At 37.9% G+C, this 21449-nt stretch overlaps 2 protein-coding genes across 2 annotated transcripts in view; both read right to left on the bottom strand.

Moving 5' to 3' along the window:
- Positions 1-252, bottom strand: part of LOC109912408 (mucin-2-like) — a 75538-nt gene extending 75286 nt beyond the window's left edge. The window contains exon 1 of the mRNA XM_048610580.1: positions 237-252. Coding sequence (XP_048466537.1) covers positions 237-252 — 16 coding nt within the window. The remainder of the gene's footprint in view (positions 1-236) is intronic.
- Positions 253-627: 375 nt separating this feature from the next.
- Positions 628-21449, bottom strand: part of LOC125485814 (mucin-19-like) — a 35795-nt gene continuing 14973 nt past the window's right edge. Inside the window, exons 5-18 of the mRNA XM_048610579.1 lie at positions 19525-19680; positions 16739-16865; positions 14140-14301; positions 13095-13150; positions 11727-11881; positions 9700-9838; positions 7658-7762; positions 6983-7174; positions 5751-5990; positions 5488-5644; positions 4047-4172; positions 3287-3428; positions 2120-2151; positions 628-692 (exon numbers count right to left, since the gene is read on the bottom strand). Of these exons, the coding sequence (XP_048466536.1) occupies positions 628-692; positions 2120-2151; positions 3287-3428; positions 4047-4172; positions 5488-5644; positions 5751-5990; positions 6983-7174; positions 7658-7762; positions 9700-9838; positions 11727-11881; positions 13095-13150; positions 14140-14301; positions 16739-16865; positions 19525-19680 (1854 nt within the window). The remainder of the gene's footprint in view (positions 693-2119; positions 2152-3286; positions 3429-4046; positions 4173-5487; positions 5645-5750; positions 5991-6982; positions 7175-7657; positions 7763-9699; positions 9839-11726; positions 11882-13094; positions 13151-14139; positions 14302-16738; positions 16866-19524; positions 19681-21449) is intronic.

Here is a 21449-nt window from a genome sequence, read left to right as displayed (position 1 = left end):
GAATTTGAGCAAAGTACAATGGTGTGCTAGTGTTTATTCGTAGAGGACCTCAATCACCAGTTGTCGTGGTTTCAGCAATAACTTTTGGCGTAGTTATCACTTTTAAAGAAAAATAAAAACAAAGTTACTGATCACCAATTTCAAATCCTGCAGAATTGAAAATTTCACCAGAATGTTATTTCACAGGTATTATTATCTGGACTAAAGAAGAAAAGGGAAAATTCTAATGATACAACCTGTCAGAAGAATCATCTTTTTACAAAATATAATCATAATTCTGTTGGAATCTGATAATATGCTGACTGTCACCAGCAACTTAAAATACACATTTTAGATTTCAATCAAACATTAGGACTTTAGTCAAAAATACTTAGGACATGTTGGAAAAGAAGTACTGTTTAAGACAGAGAGAGGTCAACACAAATGTAAAAGCAACATTTCTGCTCATGCTCACTATCTGATTGAAACATTATCTACTTGAATGAAGTTCAATCAGCTCAGTCTCGAAGTAAGGGATTAAAAATCTGCAAGGAGTGACACAATCTCCTTCCACTGTCTGCGTGTTGTTGTAAATATTTTTTGTTCATTGGTCTTACTACTGTATATTAAAGAAAAGCCATCAGTCACTCACTTACCTGATACGGAGACAGGAGTGGAGGTGGCTGTCGTTGGCTTCACTGTTGTAGTGACACCTTCCGAAGAATAAAAAGAACAAGGAAAATCACGACTATACAATCTAAATCCATCTGTGAATTATTATGCTGTCTCTGCTGCAAATTAACAACTGCAGAAGTAATGACCTTTAAATTTTCAGCTGTTTCCACTCAAAAGGACAGGCCTACCGGACTGAACTTATGAACTTACATTGCTTTAAAAGCTGAATTTGGAAAAAATACACTCATAATTTTTGAATGAACTTATGCTGGAAGGAATGAGCTAAATATTTACAAGGGTGATGTCATGGTTTTCATATTCTGAGGAATAATTCCAACAAGATAATTGCATCACTGCTCCGGCTACCTGTATCAAAAGAAGGCATTGCTCACTTCGAACCGGTTGCGATCCTGGTTTTGATTGTTTTCACTGATGTAGTGATCCCTTCTGAACTGCAAGCTAAAATCGAAACTATTGCACTCGAACTTGAATGCTGAACTATTTCGGTTGAGTTTGTGACATTCTCAAATCTGTTTGTAGATTTGGCTGAGTTGCCAACTACTTCTGCCTTGGTAAATTGGCCAAATTGACACCTATGGTATCTAACCTCCTAACTGAACATTCCCTTTTCATCTACTTCAGGAGTTCATGTAATAACATCTCTACAAGGCTTTGGAGCCAACCAGCCCCACGTTCAAACCACACAGCCTACTGATCTCCATGACCAGTCTGTTATAGAACAGTAGTAAGGAGAGTTGTGAAATAGCAAAGTAAGAGACGTTGTCCTAATTGAATGAATTGCAATGACCCTGCATTCCCCAGAGCAACCACCTGCCACAGAACCAGAAAGCTCGAACCAGACTGCACTGAAAGATACTGTTGGGATGAAGGATTATTAACTTGAAATGTTCACTCTGTTTCTCTACATAAATGCTACTGAACTACTGAGTATTTCCATCATATTCTGCTTTTATTTCAACAGGTACTGCACTGTTTTTGAACAGTGTGGACATGATGGGTCAAAGGGCCTTTTTCTGTGCAGTAGATCTCTATGATTCTGTGAGTCCATGTTTCACTTTACAAACTGTGATGCAGGGACCTAGCTATGAGAGTGAGGTAATTTTAAAATAACTCCTCCCTTTTGAAAGTGACGTATATGGCACTTACAGACTGTTACCTTATGTCAATGCTGGTAGTTTTGTCCAACTTCAGCTTGGAGCTGATCATGGTCTGTCCCAATCGCTTACTCATTTTTAGGCATCATTATTCTTTCATTTATGAAGCATTCAGATACAAATCTGAAGCTTCTAGCTGCACAGTTTGATTTGAAATTTAGCTGGTATTTTTTGCCCACGGTTTGCACTGAATATGATGTAAGCAATTATTCTTTAGGATACCAGCACTTAGCAATGCCTGATACACTGTAGCTCACATTTTAGCTCTTTACAAAAATAAATTTACTTACTTCTACATGTTACAGTTCCATTGTCACATTTACTGTAAAACAAAGGAAACGATTTTCATTTTTTCAACCCTTTATCCACTTAGTTCTGTCAGCAAACAGTCACGCCAAAAACCTGGCAATTTCAATAAACTCGCACAACTTTATGGAATCAAAATGGCTTTGTAAAGTAGATAATCAAACATGCAATGTACTTGTCTGTTTGTTTATAAACTTAAAAATGTAAGAAATTGAACATATTTGCTTGAATTCTTACAACAAAAGCAAGGTAAGTTATTTTTATTAGAACTTATGCTTTAAAAAAATGAATTGCTGTTATTAGGCTATTTGTAGATGTTGTTCATATTATTCCCTGACATTTGATAAGAAAGCTGGATTCAAATGCATAAAGTTTTATGAAGACCCTCTTTCTCTGGGTCATTTTGAACTAGACCTGCCCTGAAGTGAACGATTTAGAATTTAGGAGTCAAATTATTAGCATGGTAACAATGTGCTACTGGCTTGTTTCAGTACCCAGAACAAGAGAAGAAATGTCACTGCTTTAGAAACCAGGAGACCTATATCAGCCAGATTGGGCTTCACCTCACGGCTTTCTGGTTTCTGTCAAAGACATGGGCTAGAAAGCTGTGGCCTGAGGATTTAGTGTCACACTGTGAAGAACTTAGAATGGATTTCTATGTCTCAATGAGCAGGTTCTGTCAGTCCCTCTGGTATGATGGGAGTAGTGCTTCTGAGGACCTCTTCTGTTGTAACTCTATATGGGCATCCTATCAAAATTCCTCGGCTGAAATGAGGCATAAATGTCATTAGCACCTCTCCCTTCATGCCCAATTCAACACAGTTCCTGCACTTTTGTAAGTGAACACTCTTCACATCTCTGTGGAAACCCTGGATATCTCAAGGCAATAAGAAGCAGACACAGAACCACATGCCAGCTGTTTGCCTCTTTTCAGTCTCTTTTGTAGTTTTGAAATGAACAGCTTCTTGTGCACATGGGGGACCAATAGCATTCACATAAATAATGCTACAAAACTTTGCAGTCAGGACAGAGAAAGCAATGTTCATCCTTTCTAGTCACTAAGTGGTCAACTTAGGGAAAAACTGTGTGACCAATTGCATTGTCATGAGCATGGATTGGTAAAATAAGAAAATAATTGATAGATACTTTACCATTCTTCACAGACATTCCACATCACTTCACCCGGTTGCAATATCTTCCCATTATGGTAACATGTGCAATCAGTCAACTTAACACATTTCATTAAATTTTCATCCAAATAAGGAGCACTCACTGGACACTTTGCATAACAGCCTGGATTAACAAAAAATAATATGCAATGCTGAGAACTTTTAAATTACACAGTCACTGCTGGACCTATCTATCTATGGTTTGCATTTCAGTATATCCATGTTCACATTAAGTCTGGCAATTACAAAAAGGTGATATTTTTTCACAATTATTACATACATAAATATAACTGTTCAAAGTGGAAATCTGAATTGTTAAATCTATTGTGTTTTGAACAAATCTAAGTTGTTTTGTTTCATAGAAGTTGTCAGAAAACCCTTTTAGATCTTAATTAAGTTTTAAAATATAAATGAAAATCATGATAGCATAATAAGAGATAACACAGTGTGGAGCTGGATGAACACAGCAGGCCAAGCAGCATCAGAGGAGCAGGAAAGTTGACGTTTCGGGTCAGAAGGGTCACGACCAGAAGCGTCAGCTTTCCTGCTCCTCTGATGCTGCCTGGCCTGCTGTGTTCCTCCAGCTCCACACTGTGTTATCTCTGACACCAGCATCTGCAGTTCTTACTATCTATGATAGCATAATGATGTTCAACCCAAGAACTACAAATAAATGTAAAGTATCTAAACACAAGAACATGAACAATAAGTTTGATAAAAAGGATAATAATGTTGTTTAAACCTTCAAGTTTTGCAGAGAACTTCTTTCCCACGTTATGGTCTGAACATGTTTTTGTTGTCAATGTTCCACATGGGTGATAATGCCAACTGCATTCTTCAGGAGCGTTATAATAATCACAATATACAGCTGCAAAATAAAAGTCAGTTTGTCGTCATATTTATTCTGTTTACTCAACTAAAGTAAGTTTATGACAGATTCACAGATGGTGTTGTTTATATTGGATCACATTAGATAAATAAGGCATAGAAACAGGCCATTGGGCTATAGAAACAAAGGCTATCCTATCATCACTCAAGTTCCTTTTTATTTATCTTCATCTTTTAGAAACTTCACAAAGTATTTCTCTCCCCTTTAAAATCCTTAATTGATTTTACAACCACAACTTTCTGGGATAGTACATTCCATATTCTCAAAACCCTTGAGAGAAAGAACCTTTTTGCATACTCTTAGTCTGTCCAAATCATTTTTAATTTTTTTCCCCTTCATTCCAAATTCCCTAATAAAAAAATGTAATTTCTTACCCACCTTGTTGATTCCCTTCAGTATGTCGACTACCATGGTTGAATCATTCCTATAGTAACCTAATGTTTGGGCAATGTAATTCAAGTTTACCAACTTTTGGTCCAGGTAACATGCTGATAAATCACATTGAACTCGCCAAAGCTTAATGTATCCTTCCAAACATGGCCACCCATATCTGAATAATAGGGCTAAATTCTAACTGCAGGAGATAGTTGGGTTTGGGTCTGATAAGTGGTATGTTAAAGGGTCAGAAATCTGTTTATCAAACAAAACTGGCCTCTCGCCCATCTGTTCAAGAAGACAGGAGGCCATGTTAAACATCCTCACAAGGCTGCGAGCCTCTCTGTCCTACAGATTTCGAACTTTAACAGCTGAGTTCTGACACCTGCCTCAGTGGTTTCTGGCGGTACGTGCCTTCAGACTTGCACCTTGGAGCCAGATGCCTCCCAGAGGAACCTCGATGGCCAGAGACCTTTAACCTCATAAAGCAGCTACACCCTCTTGAATTCTCTGTCCTCCTCATTACCTCCAGATCTGAATTCCTCCATTGGATCCCATTCTGTTCCCCCATTCTGAAGCTTTTGATCCCTCCACCAGGAGGCATCAGCTTTCCACTCTGCGGGAGCCATCATCACTCACCAACATCACTAACCCCATTCCCTTAACATTAAGATCAATCCAACAATGTTACCTTTCTTGCACTCATTAGCTTTCAAACAATTCTCAGTACATATCACATGGCCACCTCCTATCTATCTCAATTTGAGGCAGCAACCAATTGGCCTTACCAAATGTATATTCTATCTCTTCTTTCACTCTCTAAGTTTTTTTTTAAACTGTATCCTTCAAAACCACATAAAAACATGCAAATAAAGAAGTGGGACAACATTCATCAGTTCCTAACAATGAAAATACTTACGGCACAAGTCTGGGGTTCTCCAGCGGATACACACATCAGCTTTATTACAAGCTTCTGCATACACTGCTACAGCGGTACAGAAACCCAGGTATTTCCCTTCCAAGTCACAGGCACAAGCCTCCTGGACGCAGGCATCATAGAATGGAGTTGGGTCAACCTGGTAAGATTATTATAGACAGAGTCGGAAATTAACCACATATTGTGAAAGAGGATTCACTCCCCTTACCAGTTACATCACGTATCATGCTTGATAATAACGTTACCTTTTTATGGCAGCTTTGAAAGACAGTATCCTTGATAATGCTGCACTTCCTTTGAGCCCACGCTGAACAGTAGGGGTTTCTTTCACACGGGAACGTTTGATTCATTGCATTTGAACACGACATTGAGGACTTCCAGCTGTTTCCAAACTCCAATGTATTTGTCACTAAAGAGTTCCCTTGAGTTGTTAAATCATCTGCAATATGACCATTGAAGTTTCCACACAGACCGCATACTTTGTTCTGAAACAAATGTGTGCTCATACATTAATATATCATAATACTTATGTTTAAATCCGTATCATTATACCACTGAGAAATTTGCAGTATGTAATAGGATGGGACAACTTATAAGTCACTCTCAAGAGGTAAATGAAACCTGCAGAGCAGCAGCTCCCTGTACCCATTCCTGAGGGCATTTCGAGACGGGCCCTCTTGCCACCAATAAATGTTGGGTTTCCAACAAACAGCTGATGCTTTCAGGTACATGGGGAATGGTGGCAGCAGCAGGAAATTGGCCAGTTCCAACACTGGCTTGAATAATAGGACGAGCCTCAAAGCAGTTTACAGCACTCTCTTCCATTCTCAGCCACCAGCTCCTGGCATGCAAAGCCCTGTGCCAGAAGGACAAAGGTGGAACACTTGCCTTCATGTTCTTTCAGCCAGCCAGCCACAGGCTGATAGTTAAACTTCAGGAATGATGATTTATTGTAATGTAATTTGAATCAAACATACTGACCAGCAACAGGATTGCTCATGGAAATGAATTTCTACATGGACTAAAGCTTCACCAGGCAAATTACATTGACAAAATAACCACTTTATATCATGTTCAACTGTTCGTCATTCAACTGTTTGTCCTTCAACTGTCCAAAGACATTATTGTAACGCTCATCTGTTGCTAGAACCAATAAAAAGTCTTGATGCATATTTACTTTACTTTAACACATCTGATGATGCAAATTACAATTCTACATCACATTCCAAAGAGAAACAAGTTGATTAGAATGTTTTCTTGTTTTTTCTAAATCAGCCTCAGCCTGAGTTAAACATTCTGTCATCTTTTTCATCGTAATGGACTAAAGTATAATTGTACTTAACAAGGAACGTACCATATTTGTGTCTGCAAACAAATAAGTCCATAATGCTCAAAAACTTTGCTTTTTAGTATTAATTTCTACACTAATAAAACATTTCAGTTGAGGAAACATTAATATTTGAAACCGTGTCTTTACCTTCCATCTTGGATCCAATGTGATTGAAACTCTTGTTCGTTTGTCCCATATCACGGTGATCCCATTGGAAAATTTAACAATTAAATAGAGTCCAACAGTGTGAAGTGAATAGGAACTATCTTTGCATTGGGTTTGACCAAAAGATTTCTCAGTTCTCGTCATTCGGCCATCATGTAGTTTGAATTCTTCACCCTGAAGAAATCCCAATGGTTTAGAATATGTATAATCACAGTAAACTCATTAGAAATAAAGTCAAATATTTATCATACAATGTCAATTAGAATGCATTAATGATTGCAGATTGTTGAACATACAAATTTGGAGCAGATGTAAGCCATTCAATCCCTCAATTCCTTTTGAGTGTCCAATAAGATTGTGACTGATCTATTGCCTTTAAAATTCCATGTTACCAACCTTCCCTTGCCTAACAAGAATCTATCTAATTTTGCCATAAAAATATTCAATGACCTTGCCTCTGCCACCTTCTGAGCAAATGAGTTCCTAAGTCATATAACCCTTTGAGAGAAAATAAAAATTCACCTCTGTTCTAAAAGGGCAGCAGCTAATTTTTAAGAAGTGCCCTCTGTTCTGGACTCACCCCTTTTAATATCCACCTTACACAAGACTCTGAACGGTCTAGACACTTCAATCATGTCATGAACTGAAAACAGATACCTCAGTTAAAATTCTGATAATCCTTGAACATGTCACTCCATTTTCACAACATGGGACACTCTCCACCAGGATTTGAATCGTGCCATTTCCTCGATTGCATTGATCCTGAAGCAAATCAGAGAGAGAATGTGTGTGCTGGTACTCTAACGGCATTTAACAATTAAATTCATTCAGTAATTCAGATGTTTATATCATACAAAAATGTTGAACATTACATCATCATCAATGTTTTCACATTCACAATCATTGAAGGTCCTAACTAAATGAAAATAAAACACTAATATAATCTACTTGTACAAACTTAAACATCTTCTCTTCAATGATGTACACTTACAGTGATTTACTTGCTATTAAGTGCAAATAAAAAATAAATGACTCCATGTGAAGCTGAATTTGTCAATTTAATACAGTTTAGATGCCCTGAAGCTTTATAAAATGTATATACATAATCAGGGAGTAAATAGATTCTTGTTAGGTCCAATTTTCAAGTAGAAAACTCAAAAGAATGCCCTTTCCAATGTTAGAGAATATGACCAAAACTTTTACCATAAAATATGGATTCTGTAAACATTTAAACTCCACTGCTGGTAATTAACAATAGCAACGGTCTAGAATTTGTGATTGTAATGGTGATAACACTGGTAGTGTCAGTGTCATTATAAATATTAAACTGACTGCAAAGTCTGGAGTCAGCACCTACAGAGTGAAAACACAGAAATCTTAAGGTTACTGCAATAATTCCTTGACAGCATGTGATATTGAAGTCCCCATCGAAAACAATCTGTGAAATCAATTAACTGGACCAGTCACATAAATCCTGTGACTACAAATTCATGTCAGAGGCTGAGAATTTTATGATGGATAACACACCTCCTGACTCCCCAAATTTAGTCCAACATATTGAAGACACAAGACTAGAGTGTGATGGAATACCATCCATCAATTGTGGAGTCAGAAGACATAGCAAGATTTTGAAAGATTACTTTACATCTGAATTCACTATGGAGAAGGATGGTGTAGGTATCAAAATTGGGGAGAGGGACTGTCAGATACTTAAATGAATTAACATTGAGAGACGGAGGTCTTAATGGTTTCAGCCAGCTTGAAAGTGAATGAATCCCCAGGCCCAGATGAGATGCATCCAAGGTTGCTGTGGGAGACAAGGAAGGAGATCGCAGTGACTCTGATGTTAATTTTCAAATCCTCATTGGCTGCAGAGGGGTAACAAATGCTAATAACAGGATTAGAATAGATGGACCTTTGATGAGAGGCATGGACATGATGGGCTGAAGGGCCTCTTTCCACACTGTAAAAACTCTACGACCCTATGACTGTCCACTTGCCTGGATTAGTGCAGCACCAATAAAACGCAAGAAACACAGCATCATCCAGGGAAAAGCAGTCCACGTGACTGGTATTCCACCCATTACTTTAAATATTCACTTTCTCCATCATCAACACTCAATCATCACAAATATCTATCACTAAAAAGGACAAAAGCAGCAGGTATATGGGAACACCATCACCTGCAAATTCCCCTTCAAATCACGCACTATCCTAACTTAGAACTATTTCACAATTCCTTCACTGTTGTTGGGTCACAAGTTTGGAAGTCCCTTCCAAATCCTCTCTGAGTGTATCTGTGTCAAATGGGTAGCAGCAGTTCAAAAAACAGCTCCCCACCAACGTCTTAAGGGTAATTGGTGATAGGCAATAAATGCTTGCATTGCCGGTGCTGCCCATGTCCCATGAAAAAATGATAAAAAAGAGTCTTTATATTTTTATCCTTATATTTCTGTCATGGTTAAAGTAAACCAGTTAATAATGATACTAAAATTGCATGTAATGTTCTAAACAATGAAATTAAATCCTTTAAGATTTTATATCCTTGGACAAATGAGGATGCCTCAAATGGCCAGTGTAGAAGTGTACACATCTAGTGTAATGCTAATCCTTATAGAACAAATCGTTTCCTGGTCATTTGTCTGATCTGGCCTTTAGCTGCATAAGGGCCTACATACCTCATTCCTACTGTAACATACCTCAACCAAAATATATTCACAATTGCCGTCGTAGAGATATCTTTTTCCATCAAAGGTTACATAGTGGCCATCTCCATGAACTAGGCATTCCTTTGGACAAGTGTTTTTGGTGCATTCCCAGGATCCAGCCTTGCATGTGCTGCAATATAAAAGGCACACTTGGAGAACTGCTCAAGGTTCTGGCCTCAATTATGAACGGACATTGAAGACTTTGGGACTCTTGTCCTTGGAGAAATGAAGGCTAAGGGAAGATTTGATAGAGCTTTTCAAAATCCTGAGTGAGCAGGATACAGTAGACAGGGAGAAAAAGAAAACAGAACAAGAGGGCATAGATGTGAAGTGATGTACAAACCAAACAAATGAAAAAAACTTTTTCACACAGCAAATAGTATGGTATCGAATGCACTGCCTGGAGTTGTGGTGGAGGCAGTTTCAATTGAGGCTTCAAGAGGGTATTGGATGACTATTTGGATAGAAATGGTGTACAGGGATATAGGGAAAAGGCAAGGGTTTAGCATGAGGTATTCAGGCACAGTGGGCCGAAAGACCTCCTTTTGTACTGTAACAATTCTGCAAGCCTAACAACAGCAGGGATACTGACACCAAGAAATATACAAACAAAACTTACAAGGCTGAAATCAGAACTGAGAAATTAAAACCAGAGAAAATTGAATAGCTGAGGTCTCTTTCCTCTAGAAAAGTGAAAAGGCTGATGAATGGTCCAATTGAGATTTTTAAATTTAGGATGGATGATTCCATTTGTGGGGAGTCATAATCTGGGATCAAAAGCAATTGGATAATCACTAATCAATCCAATAGGAAATACAGGAGAAACTTTGTTATTCACAATGTGGTGGAATTTGAAACTTTCTTTTACATGGAATGACTTACAGAAGTAGCACAGATAGAATGAGATGAAGTAGGATGGGAGAAAGCTAACTGCTGAGGCCCAGAGTTTCGTAATGATGAGAACCTGTGTGTCCTGGTGAAAATCCCTGAAAGTCAGGAGTCCCAGTCCTGAACGTGTCATGTCTGATTTTTGCAGGGATAGATTTGGGGATGGTCACACATGCATGGTTCACGGATGTAGCTGGAAGTTTAAAGGATTTGCTGCCTTTATTTAAATTGGATTTGGTAACCTGACTGTCTGGAACCCACAGTGTGCAGAGCAGACCAGGTGAAAGCAGGTCTAGTTCAGAAAATTTATTTTGGAGAGTCAGGGTAGCCCTTTGGAGTTGAGAGATACTTGTGGATGTGCTCCCAGGACTGTTTGAAGTGGGGGCGGTGTGGTCAGGTCCCTTAGAAAGAGTCATGTGTCCTTGGCTGGAATTGACTAGGGGAGGGCCGGGAACTATTTGGAACTGTTAAAAGGTAGACAAGCATGTGCTACAGCAAAAATGCATAGACCCAATGGAATTGTCAAATTGTCAAGGATCTGTAAAACTTTCAAGGGTGGGTTGGGAGAAGGATGGATCATGTTTTATCATGAGATGGAACTAAGTTGGCATATGTGCCATACAGAACCAGGGTGGTGTACATAGGGGCACAGGTAAGCATTGGCGATATAAAGGGGCAGGGTAGTGAATGCAGGGGTATGAAGGCCTATGGCCGAAGGGCATGTAAATGAAGTGGCATACATTGTCATGAATGGAGAATGCAGTGTGTGGGGTGAAAGTTGAAGGGATGTGTCCAATTTTTTATTAAACTTCAGTATCACGCTGGTGCACGGAGACAAGCCTTGCACTCAGCAGTCATTTACAACCAAGGGATCCTGCAAGCCCCAACTGAAAATCTGATCTTTTGGGCCGGTATTTTCCAGGTCAGGTTTGCAGAGTCAGAAAATGACCCTGTCTGTGCTCCCAACCTACAAATGAAAATGATGGCCTCACATATTCTAGTTGGAATAATTGTCTTGTGTCTGCACTGCAAGCTCTATTTAAGAACATCATGTAATATTATGCAAAAATGAAAGCACTTTGTTTGTTTAGTGATGCTAGTTCTATGTTCTTCCAGTTGTTGAATCTCACCATTTATTGCAATCCTTTCGGATGGTGCTTCCTGAAGCATAGGTTTCTCCTCCAAATGAACAAGTACATTGCTCAGGAGGAATGCATCTTCCATTGTCATCTGCCACAAGATTATCAGGGCAGACACAGCCTGGAACACAGTAACTATTCAAGTTCTGTCAATGAAAGAAATTAATTTTGTCATGAACCGGACCAAAACCCCTCAAAATATATTAAGAAGATAGTCTAGACCCTAACTTTTCCTTATTTTAAAGTTAACTGTAAGGCATTGCACTCCAGATGCAATTTGATTGGTTAAACTACCAGTCCTGAAACAAAATACACTTTATTCATACACTGTAATTAAAATACAGACAAAACAAAAATGAAAGAAAAGAACTGGCTTAACTGTAACTTTATCAAGATGTATAACAAAATAATAGATATATTAACTAATATTAATGAACTGTTCTAATATTGTAACATCCCATAAAAATACCCTTGGCAAATGCAATTCAGGAAAATATATTGTCTCACATGCAACTCTGGTGGCAGGAAGAGAACCTCAGCTTTTAGCTGTAACAGAGAGAGGAATAAGAGCTTCCACATCCAGCTTCAAGACCCAGCAACTGGTACTGAAGGCTGAAGCTAAAAATCCTGGTTCTGTGGGAGCTTGACCTCACCCATTCAGGCTGCTTCTATTGTTCTAACTTAAAAAAAAACAAGGTCTCACAAGCTGTTTACTCAATTGGCTTTGGAGCAGATTGCTTGGTCCCTCTGTCTCAACCTTTCTTCACAAAAAAGATCTGGACAAAATACACCTCTTAAAGCCATAGTATTATCACTACTCCTTTCAACTTCATGTTAAATTTGCATAGAAGGAAGCAATGTAGATTTGCAAAATACTGAAGTCTTTGGTTTTAGATAGCAATCCTCAGTCAGAGATTCATTATTATAGGATTTGTAGAACAGCTTCCTTCACAACTTATATATTGCACACATTCCATTACTTTGAGAGCATCAATGGGCCAGATAGTAATTAATATTGCATTTGAATTCATGGTGAAAGAAAACATGGAGCAGTGAGAGATATTTAAGTAATTTATTGTGTTTAATATTAGCAGTTTGGTGTAACTACACATAGAAAATTGCAAGAAAGTGTGAAAGATGTTGAATAGATTAATGGTACTTACACATTGCTTATTATAGCCTCTACATGTCTTTGCACACAACTTATCCACGTTTCCGCAGTCAAAATATACTCTGCCACCCAGGCATACTAGAAAAGAAAAAAATCCAAATCTTTGTTTAAAAATGAACATCCAGTTTAATTCAAAGTTAATGTCCATTCATATTGATGACACTGGAAATATAAAAACAATTCCTCACCTGGACTGGTGGTTGTGGGAACCGTCGAACACTGAATCTTGCCATTTTCACAAAAGCTGAATGGCATAACAAAGTTATATTTTTAGACACATTTTATTTATTTTATTCATCGTTTAAAAAAAAAACATATTAATTCATGGTCAGCACTGATTCTCCAACCCAAGTAGGCCTGGAGAAAGGTGTGGCAGGCTGCTTTCTCAAACCATTCAGATCCATAACCCACCACACAGTTTTTCACCTCTGATCTTCTCTTGTAGCTATAGTACTTAGATGGTTTATTCATTTCTGTTTTTAGTCAACAGTAACCTCCAGGCTGTTGATTGCGGGTGATTCAGTGATGATAATGTCATTGAATTTCAAGGGGAGATGGTTAGACTCTTGTTTGTTGGAGATGGTCATTGCCTGGCACTTTTGTGGTACAAACGCTACTTGCCACATATCAGCTGAAGCCTGGATGGTCCAGGTTTGGCTGCATATGGACACAAACTGCTTTAGTCACTGAAGAGGGACAAATAGTGCTGAAATTTGTGGAGTCATTAGGAAACATCCCCACTTTTGACCTTATCATGGAGGGAAGGTCATCGCTGAAGTAGCTGAACATAATTTAGCCACGGATATTACCCTGAGGAACTTTTATTGTACACACGATCAGTCTGGGCATTTTTCAAAATTGCCATACAGGTGCCTGTATTGTAGTTATACTGGAACAGTTTGGCAAGAGTTGCAGTGAGTTCTGGAGCACAAATCTTCAGTATTATAGCCAGAATATTATCAGGGCCCAAAGACTTTGCAGCATTCAGTGCATTCAACCATTATCACATGGACTGAATCAAATTGATTGAATTTCCCCTTTATTGAGGGCATGGGGATATTTGCACAGATTCCTTTTAGTTGTTTCATTGTTGACCAGCATTCACATCTGGAAATGACAGGATTGCAGGATACAGTGAAGATACTTACCAAGTTTGACCATTGAGAGTCATGCTTTGTCCTTTTTTGATAACTGTATCACCCATATAACAAGAACACGCTGATTTATCAATACATTCTCCAGAGTTATCCATGTATTTCCCCTCAGGACAGCCACAGCCAAAAACTGGTATGTCCTCAACATCACAGGTATAATCATAACGGGATAATGATCGACAGGTGCGGTTACAAGTCCTCATGTCATTCTCAAAGACCTGAGTGTCGGGACATGGCTTACCTGGATGGAGAAGCATCACAAATTATAACAAAATAGAGAAATACCTTAGATTATAATAAAACGTGTGATACTCTTAAGCCTCAATAAATATATATTGCCTTAAATGGTCCGAAATAGCATGAGAATAGATAAATAATAGAATACATTGAAATAAGTGTTGAAACCACACAATACTAAAATTTATCACCTCCCATAAATCCATTTAGCTTTAAATTAAACCCCATCAAGAATTGTGTTTTTTTCTTTCCCCAGACATACCTTTAACTCCTGTAAGTTTATGACAAGAAAATAATGTGCCAACTGATCCCAGATTTGATCAGCTAGTATCTTTAAATTTTGCCTTGCTGGTTTGCTCGCAGGCATGCATGTTATCACTTGTTTCAATTAAATCTGGACTTAAAAGCTAGCATCAGCACCAAAGGACCATCAAACTACTGGATAGTGTTAAAAACACATCTAGTTCACTCAGAGATAGTAGGAACTGCTAATGCTGGAGAATCTGAGATAACAAGGTGTAGAGCTGGATGAACACAGCAGGCCAGGCAGCATCAGAGGAGCAGAAGGGTCCAGACCTGAAACGTCAGCTTTCCTGATCCTTGTTATCTCTAGTTCACTCATGTCTTTTACCGAAGGAAATCTGTCATCCTTAATTATCTTAACCTATACATGGCTTCTGATCTGCATGAATGTAGTTGGCTTCTAACTGTGTCTGAAATGGCCTAACAAATTTAGTTTGTTCAAGAAAGATAGTGCCCCCACTATCTCAGGGGGCAATTAGGGATGGACAATACATGTTGGCTTTCCCAGTGATGCGCATATCCCATGAACACATTTTTTGAAAATCTATTTTGATGAGCATGCACAATGTATGGCTTATGTACTCATTTTGGCTAATTTAGAGTCGTAGAGTATACATCTACAATGGGTGAACACTTGTGATAAAGAAGTAAGGATTCATGACCTTAACACTTTTTCTTTGACGCACAGAACATAACTAGATTACTGTACTTAAAGTTGTTATATTTATTCATCTGTTGAAGATTTTAAAAATTGATAACAGTTTATTTCCAAATCTTTGAGCTCGACCTACATTGTTGAATGCACACTGAATTCCTTGAACAAATTTAACCAATTGAATAGAAAATGAGAAATTGCATGGTTTTTGAGCCAGAACACATTATTTTCCAGGCGCTTATTTCCATATAAAGAGGTATAAGAGCAAGCTGCTGTTGTGACTTCACTCACATGAGAATTTGCTTTAGATTTGCCTTCATTCTTGTTTAGAATTTAGGGATCAATTTTAAGAGACTGACCAGGTCTAGTCATGTGGGTTTTGCCTCTAGCAGGTTGTTTTACCGAGCAAAACTGCTTATGTTATTCCTCATAATGTAAAAAATGAGATTTGGATAACATGGCATTGAAGAATCTAATATCAAGCTTACTAGTATATACAAATATTACATTCACAGGCACATCAGTATCAGGCTAACATTAAGCTATTAGATTACTACTGAGGAACATTCTTCTGGTCACCTGTCATACTTCAGAGTGGGGTCTAAGTTCTTTATATCATCAGTTACATTATGATTTGTTATGATACAGTGATGATATGAAATGTCTCTCAAAGATATATTGACACATTGACCATGAAATATTTTATGATGCCTGACACTCAGCTTTCCAGAAAGAGGAAAAGAACTTGTAATTATGAAGAACATATTATGACATCCAGATGCCCTATTGCACTTTACAGTCAATGAATGACTTCTGTAATCTAATCATTATTGATTATTAATTTGTACAGTGCTAATTCTCACCAACAACAGTAATTCAAATGAATAGTTCCTCTACCTTAGTGATCTTGACTGAGGGATAACTAATGGTCAGTAATCCAGTGCACTGAGGAGTGCGGTTTGTGTGTAAGGAAACAGATGGTCATAACAACTACCCAAAGGAGGGCTGAATATTCAAGAAGTGATTAGGATGGTGGAATACCACCCATTGGAGTTGGAGCAATTCCCATCTCCTGAGCTCCCAGTGATTTAGACTGGTGCCTGGTGACCAGACCAAAGGGAGGAGGGAGGTTGCAAAAGGGGGACTACAGGAAATGTGGAGAGCTCACTGGCCTTGGGAAAACTTACATGACTGGAGGCAACAGAAAAGTCTCTCAGATTGCAGCAGCCTTTTGAATTTGAATTGACTTCTGCCTCTAGTGGCTGTCGGGAGTTTTACCTTACATGACGCCTGCCCCCTCCTTCCGGGTGAATGTCTAAACTGCACTCAGTCTGACTTCATGCTGCTTTATTTAAAATTGGCTACCCTTTCATAAACCTAGATCCTTCTTAAGGATAGGTAACCAAATGAGTAAGCCCAAAGAATGTCTGCTCCTTTAACTCCGATTCTGTTCTCCTAAAAGATGAACAACATTACAACGTACTGCAGATATCTTTCCTCCAGTTGCTGACGATGACACCATGAGCTGCACACTCATGAACATACGCTCCCAATCCTGCACACAGACAGTCGTTGACGTTCTCACAGGCACAGGTGGCAGCTACACACATCTAAGTAAATAAAAATGTGAAAGCTAAAGCAGTAATATTTTGTCGCAAGATAAAATGAAGTTTGACAATATATCTAACACATTAAACTCATCTCCACTATGTAGAGTCATTTAATACAATCTTATACAATCCACAGAACCAAACATGGTTAAATTTCCTCTCCTTAAATTGGGGATACTGGGAAAATCTCATTAGCCATTGTTCAATGGAACCATATATTATACAAAATTACGATTCTTAATCCATCAGCTAGAATCCATATTGAACATTTAAAACAGATACTTTAGTGTACCTCCAACTCATATCCACATATGGCTACATGATTTGCATTACTATGCCTTACTTGCAATCCAGCATATTTGTGAAAAACCATCAAAGTCAAAGACAATGATCTCAGGAGAATGAGTAAATTTCACATCCCTCTTCTAGCACAATTGCCTGGGGTATTCAACTGGGCAGACATAAACCATTAAACCTAATCACTTGAACAACAGGACCATTTTTTTGGTGGGGTGTGGGAGTGTGTTTCTCAGACATGATCTAAAATATACCAGCTACTCCCATGTTTGAATCACTGGGCAATACTGATGTGACAAAGCTATCCTTTTGTGTGCCTAAACATCTGCTTTATCTGCAGTACAGGACAAACAACTGAAGAAACAAGACCCGAAAGGGTTGCTTTGCTCTTTCTCTCTCTCTCTCTCTCCTACCCAACTTGCAAGCTTTGAAACCCTGTTTTCTGATTATAACCATAGACACCCTGCAGACAAAGACTTCTTGGAGGAACACAACTCACAACATTATCTGCAGAAAAATTAAAAAAAGTCAACTGCTTACATCATTACATTGCTGAGGGAAAGCATCAGGACCACCAAATTGTGTGTGTTTATATGAGGCATAAAGTCAGAGGGACAGTGTGTGCTATTACTTAGACAAAATTAAGAACAATAAATTAGCCTCTTTTCTATGTTAAAATTCAAAAAGAACCTGTCTGTATCTTTCATAATAATAGTTTGTGCACATTTCAACACTCACTGAATTGGCAAGCATAGCCTTTTCAAAACAAAAATCAAGCCTTTGGCAGTCAAAGAAGGAAAGTGAATGAGGGTAGCCAGTTGACTCCTCCTCACCTAATAGTAAAAGAAATATCACCCTGTTTAAAATCAGGTTAACTCTATGCAAAACGTGCATTGATTATGGGATCTTTCTGTTCATTTTTTGACAACTTCTACTTTATATTAAAAGTGAAACATTTTGATTTGTAACCTTTTGACTCCCAATGATTACTTACTGCATAATGTGGTTCATAACTGACTGCAGAGTGGCACACAGAGAAAGGACCTTTCGGATCTTTTATAAGGTAGCAGTAATCTTTTGCATAATTTTCTGAAATAAATTGTTTTTTAAAAATAACATTTATTGTAAGAAAACAAAGCATTCGATTTAAAAGGTATTTCTGTAAAGTGGCCATAAATGTTCATATGCAGTATAGAATTTTCTCAACAACAACAATGGAATTAATATCATTTCCTTTAAGATTTTGCATGTGAAGCAGTAACATACGCTAAAGAAAAGGGTTAGAAATTTGTAGGCCAATGTTGGCAAGTTGCTTTTCGGCAATTAATGAATTCTTGAGTCTTGACAGTCAATGGGCTTACTGCACTTGTGGATGTGTTTGGTGGGGCAAGCAACTGGGATGTATCAGAGTCATCTCGTTGAAGTAGAAGTGGTGAGTACCAATATCACTATTGCCACAGGGACAGCGAGTCAGGAAAAACCATACCAGAAAACCATTTGCTGAGGTTCCAGGGAGGGGACCTTTTTTTTAGCATCATGCCCAAGTAGAACTGAAATTTCTCATGAGAGGTGCTGGTGTCATTGCAGGACAAATTCCATGAAGCTTAATCATGTCCCATTGTGCAGACCTGTATTCAGGTCACACAATTGCAAAGAGGCTGGTGTTGAAGGAGAACCTAATAAGGGAGCTTCATTCCCCTGAGGAATTCCTAGTCTTCACTGAGAACTGGTGTATTTGGTAGTTAACTAGTTTTCCACTCGTCTTCCATACTCCTTGCTGATCTAGTTTATAAGAGTGGTATTGGGTGTGCAGAAATTCAGGGACTTTACATAAACTGGGGTAGTCTAACATGAAGAAAACTGACACAATCTAAAAAAAAGTAAAACAGGACTCATATTGTCTCGGTAAGTTGGATGAAATCTTTCCAAAAACATTGAGTAAAATATTAATTGATTGTCAAGCAAATGAGGAATTGATGGGGAAATTTAATCCAAGTGCTTACATAAGCAATTCGATTGTTAAACATTGCCAAGATGCCATAAAACCAAAAGCTTAGTATTTTAAACTTAAAGTTTTCATTTAATTCAAGTTTTTAAATTTGAAATATTTATCAATGCTTCAGTCAGGCTGGGTCAGTTTGAGCTGAAATTATTTAAAAACCAGTTGGAAACATTGATTCATGCTGAATAAAACTTACACTTTGATTTCCATTATCTGGTTTGAATGTCTTAACTGATCAAACTAACTGATACTGTAATGTCTTTATGTTTTCAGAGCGCATATCTATGCAAATTAATTGTAATCAAAATTATGATCTTATGAATGGGAAGACAAAGCATTTTCTGAAAGAAAAAAACCTACCATTTTGGGAACTGAAACAAGAAGGAGGTAGTATTGCATCTGAGCAACTATCTTCAGTCTTCCAGGAATTAACAAAAGTAATTGATGTAGTCTCCACAATCCCCTGTTGAGATAGAAAGTCATCCCCTGCATCATCATTGAAGTCGCCACATAAACCTGATGAACAAAAAAAATCAACAAAGGTCATTAGAAGAGAGCAAGTGCTTCAGGTATAACTTTTTGCTGGTTAGAGGATGGTCTAATAGTACATTTTGTTAAGGCGTGTAAATAAATTATTCAGTTTCTGAGTTAATGATGCCCATAGCATTTCAAGCAAAGTTAGGATGATTTACATAAATTTATTCACAGTGATCTCTCTTGCAATTATGTACCTCAAGTTTTAACATAACTTTACCGATTATGAAAACAGTTGTAAGAATTTTTATTCAAAATGATGCAATTTATACCAGAACCATTATATCGGAGCTGAAAGTTAGTGTAGCATTATTAAATATATTATCTGTTCTACTCTGATTTTAATCCTATTTTCTAGGTATGATACATGAGACAAACATGCATGTGTGGCACAGGGTTCACTTGTACAAAATACTACAAGTGTACTGGTTGTACTAAATAGCCAACTTGTACAAATGTACTCAGGGATCTCTCATAATGGGCCAAGGATTACCAGGGTATTCCAAAGTGTGGTTTCTGATCCCCCATTTGATTCAAAGGAAAGAATTTGAGGTTGCAACCTATGAGGAAACAATGAATGCTGCAAAGTGTGGACAGAATGCTAACAGCCATGATGCCACTTTAAGTCCTCTTGTTTAAATCCGTACAGGTTTGGCCGTAAAGGCAGATCTTTGATGCCTGATTATTATTGCATGGAATCCTGTGACGAATTTGTTTAAAAAAAAATCTCTGCAGTGTAGACAACTCCCACCATGCTGAATTTCTGTACACTGGTAAATTTACAGAATATTTTATAACTGATCCAGATCTGTGCCTTGTCTGAGATTGTAGTCTCTTCCTTTTCTACAATGGAAGGACAGATTTCCTTAAGTGAGATGGATATTAGACGATCACTAATATCATGCTTTAATATTTACCTTTTATATGTGCACAAAGAATTTGTCATCTAGCTCAAAATGCAGTTCCTGCTTAGAGCTTTTGCTGATGACCACCATTTTGTCCATGTTAGTTAGCTCATGTACAAAGACTGCATTCCACTCGCCTTCTTCCTCAAAAGTGTACATGTCATTCTTTGTGCTCAATTCTTACCCCTTTTCTGAAAGGGATGTGTGCGTTTGCCAAAAACCGGTGACACTTTCAGATTTAGGCCAAATCCACTGACAGCCAGCTTTGCAGTTATTCATTATTCAACCTGTCCTTACAAAGTTGTAACATGGGTTGTCATTACTGGTCCAAACAGATACTCTCCACTGACAAGAAATGTGCTAGTGGATAGGGGGGAGAATGAATGTCAATTACTTTTAAGTGTGCTCTGTCCACTGCCTGCAATATTATAGAATCTGCTCTAGTGGATCCCATTCCCAGTTGGTGAAGCCAGGACTATTACTGAAGCACTTCCACTGGAAGATGTAGTTTGAGTGTAATCCTGTAGCTATATTACATATGCATTTAAATGAATATTTCAACTTAGACATACCTTTTGTGCTGTTTTTTAAATCCTCAGACAGTGAGATGTAAAGCTGCATAACAGGAAATATCTGCACTTGCATTTTCAGGCCAAATGTTGTTGCGACTTGAATGAACATTGAGGATTGCCGAAATATCATTATTCCACCTAGTTTAGAGAAAACATATTTCTTCACTCACATTTGATCATTTTATTAAATAGCCTTTACTGTACTGAAATGCTAAGAAATACTGGAGAGGTGTTGGATCAAACCTGACACAATTTACACTCTCACTAACCATTA

Source organism: Rhincodon typus, chromosome 22, assembly GCF_021869965.1.
Source record: "Rhincodon typus isolate 14 chromosome 22, sRhiTyp1.1, whole genome shotgun sequence".
NCBI classification, from domain to species: Eukaryota; Metazoa; Chordata; class Chondrichthyes; order Orectolobiformes; family Rhincodontidae; genus Rhincodon; species Rhincodon typus.
The sequence above is the reverse complement of the archived record's forward strand: the minus strand, read 5'-3'. Positions and strand labels throughout refer to the sequence as shown.